At 48.7% G+C, this 13,149-nt stretch overlaps 1 protein-coding gene across 1 annotated transcript in view; it reads left to right on the forward strand.

Annotated features, from left to right (window-relative positions):
- Positions 1-5,762: 5,762 nt before the first annotated feature.
- The window catches only part of Slc9a1 (solute carrier family 9, subfamily A (NHE1, cation proton antiporter 1), member 1), a 59,535-nt gene continuing 52,148 nt past the window's right edge, over positions 5,763-13,149 (forward strand). Inside the window, exon 1 of the mRNA XM_013035174.1 lies at positions 5,763-6,848. Within this exon, the coding sequence (XP_012890628.1) occupies positions 6,536-6,848 (313 nt within the window). The 5' untranslated portion in view covers positions 5,763-6,535. The remainder of the gene's footprint in view (positions 6,849-13,149) is intronic.

The following is a 13,149-nucleotide window of genomic DNA, read 5'->3' on the forward strand; positions in this document are numbered from 1 at the left end:
AGAGCTGAGGGACAGTGCCCAGGCCCAGAGTTCAGGCCCCACGACCGGACGCAAAAAAAAAAAAATCATAATAAGGTGTTCAGCCAGGTGCCAGTAGCTCATGCATACAATCCTAGCTGAGGATCACAGTTCGAAGTCAACTTAAGCAGGCAAATTTGTGAGTCTCTTATCTCCTATTACAATCAGGAGAATGACAACTGAAATGATTAGATATTCATTATCAATGCAAAAAGTATAGGAAGGGAAATAATAGTAAGTTTACAAAGGAGAAAAGTGGAAACTCCATGTTAACCAGTGGATCATCAAGCATAATACTGTCTGTGCTAAGTACAAGAGGTAGCAAGTGTTCCCTAACATGACGAGGGAATTCTTCTCCATTACCCATAATTCCAGTCAAGTCAGGAGGAAAACATTAGGAAAACCCAAACTGAGGGACAGTCTGCAAAGTACCCACCTAGTGGTCCAGAAGACTATCTCAACCAAGGGAACAAGCATGACAGAAACTGTCATATCCCAGCTGACCAAGGACACAGGAGGACTAAATGCAATGATATGTCCTGAATGGGATCCTAGAACAGAGAAAGAAAATCAGTGAAGTCTGAATATAATCTGGAAGTTTTATTAATAGTAATATGCCAAGGGTGGCTTTTGCTTTTTTGTTTTTTTTAATTTTATTGTTGGTCCTGGGGCCTGAACTCTGGGCGTGGGTGATGTCCCTGAGCTCTTCACTTTAAGGTGAGCATTCTACCACTTAAGCCACAATGCTATTTCTGGTTTTCTAGTGGTTATTTGGAGATAAGAGTGTCACAGACTTTCCTGCCTGGGCTAGCTTTGAACCAGGATCCTCAGATCTCAGACTCCTGAGTAGCTAGGATTACAGGCATGAGTCAGCAGTGCCTGACCATTGTAGATCTATCTATCTATCTATGTATCTTTGTCTGTAGTGGGGCCTGAATGCTGGGTCTCGGTGCTGTCCCTTAGCTCTTCAGCTCAAGGCTAGTACTCTACCACTTGAGCCACAGTGCCACTTCCAACTTTTTCTGCTTATGTGGTGCTGAGGAATTGAACCCAGGGCCTCATGCATGCAAGGCAAGCATTCTACCACTGAGCCACCTTCCCAGCCCCAGTTGATATTTCTTAAGACAGTGTCTTGCTGTATAGCTCAGGCTGACTTCCATCTTGCAATTATCTTCTCCTTACTTCCCAAGTGCTGGGATTATATGCAAACACCAACATATCTGTTGGTTTTTTCATTTGGACCAATTTACCATTGTAAGATAAATACTAACCTTAGGAGTAAAAATGTTTATATTAGGGGAAATCGATTGAGGATTATACAAGAACTCACTATAAGAAGGGTTCCAGTGGCTCACACCTGTAATCCTAGCTACTCAGAAGGCTGAGGACTGAGGATCACAGTTCCAAGCCAGTCTGGACAGGAAAGTCCATGAGACTTTTTATTTTTTGTCGGTTATGGGCCTTGAACTCTGGGCCTGGGCACTGTCCCTCAGCTCTTCAGCTCAAGGCTAGTGCTCCACCACTTGAATCACAGCGCCACTTCCAGTTTTCTGGTGGTTTATTGGAGATAAGAGTCTCACGGACTTTCCTGCTTGGGCTGGGTTTGAACCATGATCCTCAGATCTCAGCCTCCTGAGTAGCTAGGATTACAGGCATAAGCCACTGGTGCCCGGCTCATGAGACTCTTAAACCACCAAAAAGACAGAAGTGGTGCTGTGGCTCAAGTGGTAGAGTGCTAGCCTTGAACAAAACAAGCTCAGAGATAGCTACTGGGGGTGTGATTTGATGGTGATGGACAAGGGTCTTTTTTTTTTTTTTCTAGCCCATCTACAGTCTCTATGATTGCATGTGTAATTCATGTGATTCTCACATCGGCCATCTGCATTGGAGGCCCTCAGTAGAGGGAAGTAAAAGCAATGGTAAATACACATAGCACTTGCTGGACTTTGCAGTGTACCTTGGCTGATGTCTTCATCACAGCACAGGGAGGTGCACACGATTGCCGCCACCCATCACGGAGGGAGAAACTGTGGAAGAGACAAATTGACCTGAGGCCTTGTAAATAAGAAGAGGTGGTGCCGGTATTTGAATCCAACCAATGATTATCCAGGTTGAACAGCTCCTGCTGCCTCCTGGCTGTGCCTTAGCCACAAGTCATCTCAGGATTATTTCTTGCTGTGGTTGTGTTTTTATAACCTTCTCCAGGTCAAGGATCTGCGAGTAGCATTTTTTGTTCCTCCTAGGATCTGTTACCTCCAGACTGTCATCTAAGGACTCACTAAGGATGAGAGAAGAGAAAGGGAGAGAGAGACAAAGAGAGAGAGAGAGAGAGAGAGAGAGAGAGATGCATAGAGGGCTGGAAATGGCTACAGGTCTCAGTGTTCCTCCCTAGAGCCCATAGACCACCTGTCCACCAGCCCTACCCTTTCCTCTCTCTCCCTCTTTCCTTTTTTTTTTCTTTTGATCTGAGATCAGAACTGGAACTCAGTACCTGATGCTTTGCTCAGTTGGCTTGTGCTCTACCCACTGAACCAGAGTTTCATTCCCCTTTTCTTTTTCTTGTGTGTGTGTGTGTGTGTGTACCAGTACTAGGGTTTGAACTCAGGGCCACTGTCCCCGAGCTTTTTCACTCAAAGCTAGCACTCTACCACGTTGAGACACAGTCCCACTTCTGGTTGTCTGGTGGTTAATTGAAGATAAGAGTCTCAGGGATTTTCTTGCCTAGGCTTGCTTTGAACTGTGATCCTCAGATTTCAGCCCTCCTGAGTAGCTAGGGTTATAGATGTGAGCCACGGATGGCCAGATATTGCTTGCTTTTTTACTACCACTTGAGCCACTCCTTCACTTCTGTTTTTTTTGGCAGATTAATCTGAGATAAAAGTCTCATGGAGGGGCTGGGAATGTAGCTTAGTGGTAGAGTGCTTGCTTAGCATGTATCTTAAAGCCCTGGGTTCAATTCCTCATCACCACATAAACAAAAAAAGCTGGAAGTGGCACTGTGACTCAAGTGGTGGTAGAATACTAGCCTTGAACAAGAGAAGCTCAGGGACAGTGCTCAGGCCTTGAGTTCAAGCCCTATGATTGGCACACACACACACACACACACACACACACAAACACACACGCATGCACGCACGCACGCACACCCGCCCCACAAAAACTAACAACAAAGTATCATGGATTTCTCTGTCCAGGCTGGCTTCAAACTATGATCTTCAGATCTCAGCCTCCTGACTAGCTAGGATTATAGGCATGAAGTACTGGTGCCCAGCTTCCTTTGTCTCTTGGTTCTACCCTGAACCTGTAGTGGTTTTATGAGTTTTAGATCCAGAGGTTAGAAATCTGACTTAAATTCTGGATTTCCTTTCTATCAGCTATGTGGTCTTGGGCAGATGGCTTCATATCTCTGAGCCTCTATTATTTTTTCTGTAAAATGGGAATGAGAAAATCACTGCTATATATTGACTCCTTCACCATGCAGCAGGACTTAAACCATTGACAAATGTGGTTGAATGGTAAGAACTCTCAAGGGCTTCATAGTTGTGAGGTATTATTGCCTTATACTGACCTTTGACCTTAACATTCTTCCTCCTTGCTCACTTCTGTTACAGTGGGTGCCCTCCATCATCTGTTCTCAGATGAAAAGCCCTGAAGGATTTTCTGGTTCTTTTGTTACCTCACAGCTGACTGAACCCATGCCTGGAAAATATGAGGTACAGAGAAGTCAGTTTAATGTTTCACCCAGTTATTAGCATCATCATGCTATTATTATATTACTATGCTGCTTTTTTTTGGTGGAAGGATAGCATATCAAGAGAAAGTGTCCAAACCAAGAATGCTCAGTGGGCTACCATGCCTGCTCCTATGTAACTCCTGTAACTACCACCCAGTATAGAACTACAACATTACTAGCAGTTGGCAGCTCCCAGTGGGCCCACTTTGAACTCTCTCCCAATCACTATCATTCTTCTGCCCCATGTATTATTCTCTGCTGTCAGAGTCCAGTGCAAATCCTTGTCAAGAGGCCCAGAGCCAGGCACCGATGGCTCACACCTGTAATTCTAGCTACTTAGGAAGCTGAGATCTGAGGATCACGGTTTGAAGCTAGCTAGGACAGAAAAGTTCATGAGACTCTTTTCTCCAATTGACCAGAAAAAAGCTGAAAGTAGAGATATGGCTCAAGTGGTAGAGCACCACAACCTTTAGAGGAAAAGCTAAGGGATACTGTTTAGGCCCTGAGTTCAAGCCCAGTCCTGGCATACAAGCACAAAAAAAGGCTCAGAATTTATCTGTCAAACAGAACTAGATCCTCCCTGATGTTGAGCCTAATCCTTTTGGCCTTAATTAACTTTTCTGAAAAACGGGACAGCATTTCAGTGATTTTCACATTTCTCAGCCTAGGCTGGGGAAAGGGTTCAGTGGCAAGCAGAGTGATAGCTTAGCATGCACAAGGGCCTGGGTTCCATCCCCATGAAGAAACTAAAGTAGGGCTGGGAAGGTGGCTTAGTGGTAGAGTGCTTGCCTTGCATGCATGAGGCCCTAAGTTCAATTCCTCAGCACCACATAAGCAGACAAAGCCAGAAGTGGTGCTGTGGCTCAAGTGGGAGAGTGCTAGCCTTGAGCTGAAAAGCTGAGGGACAGTGCCCAGACCCAGAGTTCAAGCTCCATGACTGACCAAAAAAAAAAAAAGATGAAGTCATTTGTGGGGAGCCCTAATCCAATCTGACTGGCTTCCTTAGTAAAAGTGGGAATTTAGATGTAGAGACAGAGACCCAAGGGGAATTCCACATGAATATCAGAGTTACCATGTCACCTTCCAGGAATGCCAAACATTTCCAGCAAAGCACCAAGAAGGTAAGAGAAGCCACTCTAACCAAGCCATGGTTAAGGATCTCTGTCCTTCAGGACTATGAGAATATATGTTGCTTCAGCCACTCAATTTGTGGATTTTTTTTTTGTTGTTGTTGGGAGTGGGGCCTGAACTCTGGGTCTGGGCACTGTCCCTCAGCTCTTCAGCTCAAGGCTAGTGCTCTACCACTTGAGCCACAGTGCCACTTCTGGCTTTTTCTGCTTATGTGGTGCTGAGGAATCGAACCCAGGGCCTCATGCATGCAAGGCAAGCACTCTACCACTGAGCCACCTTCCCAGCCCCTGTGGTACTCTTTAATGGCAGCCCCCACAAACTAATCAACTACTAAACACACTAGCCAAAGAACTCTCTCTGCCTGTTTGCTCATCTGGAAAAAAAAACCCATAATAATAATAATATGCCAAGGTATGTTCTACCCATTTTATATAGGTTATCTCATTCACGTTGTCCCTTCCATATAGATACTATTGCCACCTCCAAATTCCAGATGAGAAAGTTGAGAAACGGAGAGGCTAAGTAACTTACTCAAGGTCACATGGTAATTAAATACAGAAGACAGAATCTTTCACGGGATTATTGGGCATCTTTTCTGTGACTACAGATGTGGATGTGAGGGCGCTTTGTAACTAGTACAGTGTTTCACGGGTGTGAGTTACACTCTGGGAATTCTGATGCCTTTTTCTCCTTTCCCCCCCATTCCTTTCCACTTCCTCTTCCCTATTCGACACTTCCTGGCCTCGCCGACAGGGGGCGCCGCCCAACGCGGGCGCTGACAGGTCTCTCTAGCCCTCTGCGCCGGCTGCTCTCTGGTGCCTATAAATGACAGCGCCGGGCTCAGCGCGGACATCAGTCGGCTGCCGCGGGGGCCGGGGCCTGGCCGGGGTTGGATCGGGACCTGGAGCTGGCTGGGAAGGAGCTGCCGCTGGCCCGGGGCGGAGCGCAGCAGCGCCGCGCCGCGCGGGGGTCGCAAGGAGGGGCGCGTTGCTGCTGGCCCACCGTGAGCCGCCCCCAGCCCGCACCGAGGCCCCTTCCCGCCGGGCCGCCTGCCTCTGCCTTCCGCCTCCCTCCATTTCCCCGGAATCCCAGCCCGGCGCGCCTGGACCCCGGCTGTCCTCTGGGTGGGGAAGCTTCTGGCCTCTTTCCCGCTTCTCCCCGTCCTCTCAGACTGGGCTTCCAACTCCGTCTCCTTGTCTTGGACTGGGTCTCACCCCCTCCGATTTCCTTCCTTTAGCTCAGTTTCCCTATCCCTTCTCTTAGCCGGGTCCCAGCCCCTCAGTCACTTTCCCCAGCCAGAGGTCCTGCCCTTCCTTCTTCTTTCCCCTTGCTGCAGGGTCCAGCCTGGTCTGTCCCTTCTGTTCCCGGGGTGCAGTCTTCCCCTGTTCCTCTCGCCCAGGTTTGGACTTTCAGGTCCTGTTGGTTTTCCTCTATGGTCCTTCCTAGGTCCTTGTCCCTCTTGTTCGGTTTGGAGTTGCAGATTGCCACCCTCACCTGCTTTCAGACTGCTTCCATGAAAATACCTCTCTAAACCATGAGCTTTTCCTAGACACTGCCCCAGTCTCTTCTTCCCACCTGGCTGACCCCTATGTCCCAGGTCTCACTCTCACTTCATTAAAGGTTGTGGCCTCCTGGGCTAAGGGACCAGGCACCATGCCTAGGGGGCTTTCTCCACCTCGGATCTTCACCTTGCTGGTGGTGTTCTCCTTGGTGGAGCTGCTACCTGTTCTCAGGAGCCATGGCCTCCAGCTCAGCCCAGCGACACCTGAGCGCTCAATAGGAGATGTCACCACTGCCCCACCAGAGGTACCCCATCACCCAGAGAGCCATCCTGTTAACCATTCTGTCCCCGACCATGGCATAAAGCCGCGAAAGGCCTTTCCAGTTCTGGGCATTGACTACACACATGTGCGGAGACCCTTTGAGATCGCCCTCTGGATTCTGCTGGCCTGCCTCATGAAGATAGGTAAGTCCAATATCTTTGATGCTATCTACTGTTGATGCTTCTGCCATCACCAAGATAGGTGAGCTTCTTGCCTGTCTCTTACCATTTGAGGCTGCCTTGGATTTAAGGTCTGAGCTACTTCGGTAATGTAGGCATCCTCCACCCTGCCATCTTGGTCTTCAAACTCTAGCTCTGTGGTCTGAGGCCTCCTAAACTTGGAGGTGGGAGAGAAGGTGAGAGGACAGGACTGGAAGATAGACACCAGGTACCTTCATCAAGGCTTTCAGGCCTGGCAGGTCACCTCTGGCTGGGACAGATGCAGAGGGGAGCCAGGCACTTCGTTGTGTGTGAGACAGAAGGTTGTCTTCTAGCAAGTGATACTTTTCTGCTTTGTCAACAGTAACCCATGCAGTTTATTACCTGCTTCTTGGGCATGCTTTCAGAATGGAGTGTGTGTCTATTTGGCTTGTCTGAGGAGTTTGGGTAGAGCAGGGGCCTGGGTGCTAGAGACTTTGAAGAGCTGGTGGACTGTGTGAGAGGTCTCACCTTCCTTCATTTTCAGGATGTTACCTACCAACGTGGCCTGTTCAGGCTGTCTAGAAGCTCCTCAATCAATTTTTGGACCAAGAATACTATTCTTCAGTTTTCAGGTGTGCTTTGGGCTAGCAGGAAAGTAAAGGAAGATAAGACTTTGTCTGACACCCCCCCACCTCCAGCTCACACAAAGTTAGAACCTGAGTTTCAAGTAGTTACCTGGTCTGACCACTGACATTGGCTACTAATTCAAGTAAGAGAGGTGTGGAGAGAAGTCCTAGAGGCATTTTGGTCTGAAGAGACTTTGAAGTGTTCTTTTTGGGAGAAGAAAAATTTTTTAAAGTTGTGCCTGCTCCAAGAGTTGGGTTCCCTGCCCAACTGTTTCATTGGGCATCCTGTTCTCTTGAATGATTGGTGGGGCTTACTGGAGCTGCATAGCCCAGAAGTCCCTGGAAGTTGTGTCCAGGGTGGGGCAGGGGTTTGCATGCTGCCTTTGCTTGTTTTGGCTTACTCCCCAGCTAGCTGTAGAAGGGAAGCTGTTCCTCTCTAAACCTGAGGTTTGGGTTTGGGGAGTTTGAGACTCAGCAGGAAGCCTTGCAGCTTTCCCAAGGACATGAAGAGCCAAGTACAGGTGCCAGGGTGGTGTGAGGCGAGCTCTGGGCCATGCTGCAGGAACAAACTGGTGCCTCTGTTTTGATAGATCCAGGAGCTGGCTTCCTGGTGCAGGGCTTTGGTGCTGAGCCGGTCACTGAGCCCATGGAGCTGGGCCATCATTACCTATACCCCGATAGTAGCCAGCTTCCTGGGGAAAAAAAAAAAATGAAGGCCTGGGCAAAGGGAGCTTTATGTACGGATTCTGACATAAATGCATGACCTTGAACAGCCAGGGCCTTTTTCTGCAGGTCTTCCTAACTTGTGAAATGAGTCTTAACTGCTATTTGATCCTCTCAATTGTGTCAGGAAATCTTGTGTTTGAATTTATTATAAGATCCTGAAGTGATCATGATACATCATTTGCTTGTGTGAGACAAGTACTGTCTATAAATTGTCCCTTCCCTCCAAGCAACTCACCTCCCTACCACACCTGGCATTGAATTAGGATACCGGAGAGTGGGGTGGGGGTGGCACACACTCTGTGGAACTCAGAGATTGCTAGGGGGATAACAGACAGCATGACTATTAAAGACCCTACTCCGGACAGTTTGAAGTTTCTCCCTGCAGGCCTGATGTCTCTTTTCTAATGGGGTCAGGCTGGGCCTGGCCTGCTTTGTCACCACTACCGTGCTGTGCCCAGGACCTTGAGCAGCTAGAGAGCAGAGATGGTGTCACAGCCAGTGTATCTGTCTAGAAGTCAAGAAGACTGGTTTCTCATCTTTGCTCTCTCTGTGACCTTGGGCCAGTCTTGCTTCCCTAGCTAGCAGTTGATTTTTGTGGCCCTTTCCAGACCTGACATTTCTGCCATTCCACTCACTCTGGAAACCCTGGCAAAGTCACTCGGCCTTGGGGCTTCAGTTTTCCCATTGTAAATCAAAGAGGCTGGGCACAAGCTCCTTTGCAGTTCCGAAAGTCCATGTCTCTGGCATAGAAATGTAGTTTTCTGCCTTTTGACAGCAGAGAAGCTCTGGCACCTGAGAAGAAAATGGAGGGAATGGTGCCCAAAAGTTCATGGTAAAAGTGGAGGCCTACGTTCCCCCTTCATCTTTACAGTGTAGAATGCAGCTTCTACTCTACCATTGATGATCTTTGAGCCTCAGTTTTGTCATTCATAAAATGGGAAATAAGTCTGGGGTGTAGGTTGGTGGTAGAGCACTTGCCTAGCAATGCACAAAGCCCAGCAGAACAGGAAACAGCAGGTTGGGGAGTATTGGGAGGGTGGGATAATAATATCTAGTTGCATGGCTATGGACATGATGATGACGTAATTAATGCATTACAAATCTGACTTTGTACACGCAGGGAGTTCCCTGTGAGGGCCAGCTGCCCCTGTTACTATTTTAGCCTCCTGAAGCAAGTGTGTCTCTCTCTCTTTTCATTTTCCTCAGAGGTTGGAGGATCACAAATCCTTCAGCCCTAGGCTGCCTTGCCACCAGGTGTCCTTCCTGGGTGCTGGGTATGTTCAACTGACTTCATGCACTTGAGCTAGTTGTGGACGGAGGAGAGATGGTACTACCTGCCTTGGGGCACAGGACTAGGGGACTAAGGCCATGCTCTCTCTGTACTGTCTGACACCATCGAGCCTGAAAGTTTATTTTGGGGTCTTGCCTATTCTCTCAACACCCGAGCATGAGTAGGAGGCGGAGTCCTCATTCTGTCAGCTGTGGCAGGCAGCTGCTTTGCTTGCAAGGTACCCCTTCTTTAGGAATGGAAAGTGCTGTGTGCAGTCTTCTTCCCATTCGTAATTGTGCAGCAGTCTCAAGGAGCCCCTTGCAGAGACTGATGTGGGAGGGGCAGGGCAAAAGGGCTAACATTCTAGAGTGGTACAAATTCCGGGATGACAATAAGCAAATCACTTTCCTTTTCCTTTTCTGGGCCTTCTTTCCTTCTTCTGTATTGTGTATTGAACTCCAGATCTTGCTCTTGCTAGGCAAGCTCTTATTTATTTATTTGTCGGTCATGGGGCCTGAACTCTCTGGGCCTGGGCGCTGGCCCCCAGCTCTTCAGCTCAAGGCTAGCGCTCTACCACTTGAGCCACATCGCCACTTCTGGCTTTTTTCTTTTTGCTTATGTGGTGCTGAGGAATCGAACCCAAGGCCTCATGCATGCAAGGCAAGCGCTCTACCACTGAGCCACCTTCCCAAGCTCTTATTTATTAACTAGTGTTTTGTTGATGGCCTTCTCTGGGCCTTTTTTCTCTCTCTAGCAGACAAAGATTCTTGCTTTTCCTTGGTGAGGAAGAGCTAGTGACTTGAGGGGAGAACTGTGAGACTGTCCTTAAGCCTCTTTTTTGGGGAGGTGGTGGTGGTGTTAGTACTGGGGCTGAAACTCAGGGCCTGGGCTCTGTCCATTAGCTTTTTCACTCAAGGCTAATGCTCTAACCCTTGAGCCACAGATCCACTTCCAGCTTTTTGGTGGTAATTGGAGATAAGAGTCTCCTGAAGCCAGGTACCAGTGACTCATACTTGTAATCCTAGCTACTCAGGAGGCTGAGATGTAAGGATCATGGTGCAAAGCTAGCCCAGGCAGCAAAGCCCTCCTGTGAGACTCTTCTCTTTTTTTTCTTCCCTTCCCTTTCTTCTTTTCCTTTCCTCCTTTTCTCTTCTTTCCTTTCCTTTTCTGCCTGCCTTCCTCCCTCTCTCTTCCTTCCTCCCCCCTTCCTTCCTTCCTTCCTTCCTTCCTTCCTTCCTTCCTTCCTTCCTTCCTGCCTTGCTTCCTTCCTTCCTTCCGCCAGGCCTAGGGCTTGAACTCAGTGCCTGGGCTCTGTCTACTTGAGCCACAGCACCACTTCAAGCCTTTTCTGTTTTTGTGGTACTGAGGAGGAGTCCAACCCAGGGCTTCATGCTTGCTAGGCTAAGGAGGCACTCTACCACTGAGTCCCATTCCCAGCCTCTGTGAGACTCTTATGTCTAATAAACTACACAGAAAAAGCCAGAAGTGGCGCTGTGACTCAAGTGGTAGAGTGCTAGTCTTGAGCACAAAGAGGCTAGGGGACAGGGCCCAGGCCCAGAGGTCAAGCCCCAGAACTGGCAAAAAAAAAAGTCTCCTGGGCTGACTTTGAACCTCGATCCTCAGATCTCAGCCTCAGGAGTAGCTAGAATTACAGGTATGAGCCACCACGTTCCTAAGCTTTAGGGGTAGGGCCTTTCCCCCTTTCCTGCACCCTGTGGTTTGGCTCCTTCATGAATTCTGCTTTGTCCCAGTTCACCTGACTCCCAGGCAGGTGCTGTTCCCAGGGAGGTACCTAGCTCACCACTGGCAGCACCGCTCTGCTTTGCCCATATTCCTGACATGGAACTCCTGGCCGAGGCCCAGGAGCCTATAAAGAGAGTATTCATCTTGTCTCCTGTCAAGGAACCCTAAAAAGGCTTCTTTTGTCCTTTTATATCTTATAGCTTCTTGGTTTTGGTCTTTACAAGGCATATCCTGTCATTTCCTCCTTAGAGCAAGTATATGAGTAGGGGAAGTGGGGATGTTATTGCTTGCTTCACACGTGCTCATAGGGGTCTTAGCAACTGGTTTCCTGTAAAAATGGCATTAGAAAAAGTGTCCGAGTCTCCCACTTGTCCAAGGGGAGGAATAACTGTGTATAGGTCACCTTGAAACTCCTAAGAAGTCTAGGTGGGACTCTAAAAAGAAAGAGATAGCCTTTTTTCTTTGAGAAAACAGTTGCCTGTCTATAGGATAGCCAGGGAGGGGCAGGGGTGGGGTTGGGGGGGGGGAGGGCGGTCAGTCAGGACCAGGGAGGAAGGCATCAGGGAGGGCATTTGATTTGTCTTCAGGACTGCCAGCACACTTGGAGGGCCTGGCTGGTCAGATGGCCTGGATTTCATTCAGCCAAGTACCCACGAAGCTCGTCTTTCCTCTTTTTCCAGCCAGCCCAGCCCATACAGCTCTGCTATAAAGGCAAGGCATGGTTAGAAACCCTGGGCTCTGTCTCGTGACACCTGTGAGAATGTGGATCTTGGGGTTCATGCACCTCATTATTCTTTTTGTTTGTTTGTTTTGGCCGGTCATGGGGCCTGAACTCTGGGCCTGGGCACTGTCCTTCAGCTCTTCAGCTCAAGGCTAGTGCTCTAGCACTCAAGCCATAGCGCCATTTCTGGCTTTTTCTGCTTATGTGGTGCTGAGGAATGGAACCCAGGGCCTCACGCATGCGAGGCAAGCACTCTACCACTGAGCCACCTTCCCAGCCCAGTGAATCTACCTTCTAACACAGGTGTCCAGATCACTGTAAAGCTTCACAGGCCCTTCAGAGTTCTGTCTTTTGGTCAGTCAGCTTTGGTCAGTTACTATACCAAAATAGCTGAGATAATCTACTGATAAAGAGTTAGTTCTGGCTCACAGATAAGAGTTGAATGACAGCAATTTTCTTTTTTTTTTTTGTCGGTCGTGGGGCTTGAACTCTGGGCCTGGGCGTTGTCCCTCAGTTCTTCAGCTCAAGGCAAGTGCTCTACCACTTGAGCTACAGCGCCACTTCTGGTTTTCTGGTGGTTTATTGGAGATAGGAGTCTCACGGTCTCTCCTGCCCAGGCTGGCTTTGAACCACGATCCTCAGATCTCAGCCTCCTGAGTAGCTAGGATTACAGGCGTGAGCCACCAGCGCCCGGCTTATGACAGCGACTTTCCACTAGGCCCCACCACTTACAGTTAATTATGATCAGATGGCTCTGTTGCTTTGAACCTTGAGAACTTGTTGGAGGTTCTAGCAGGGGACGGTAGTTTCTTATGCACTCTTGACCAAAGAATAGTCTTCCTCTGTTGGGGGAAGGTTGTCTTCACAGCTTCAGGAGGGATTCATATGGAGCTCTGAGGGAGGAAGGGATGACCACCCAGCAAGCCAAACAAGTCAAATCAGCCGTGGTGGCCAAGGAGGTGATAGGTGTCAGTCAGATGGCCCTTACCATTGCTTTGGTAGCAGAAGTATGTGGTGGAGTAAAACTCCTCCCTCGTGGGTAGGAAGCAAAAGAGAGCAAGGAGGGGCTAAGGTGTCATAATTCCCTTTAAGAGCATGCCCCCAGTGATTTCCCACTAAGCTCAGGGACAGTGGCTCACACCTGTAATCCTAGCTACTCAGGAGGCCAAGAGCCACCAGTGCCCGGTAAGATCTGAAGATTTGAAGTCAGCCAAGGCA

This window comes from Dipodomys ordii, unplaced genomic scaffold (genome assembly GCF_000151885.1).
Source record: "Dipodomys ordii isolate 6190 unplaced genomic scaffold, Dord_2.0 Scaffold6, whole genome shotgun sequence".
NCBI lineage: Eukaryota > Metazoa > Chordata > Mammalia > Rodentia > Heteromyidae > Dipodomys > Dipodomys ordii.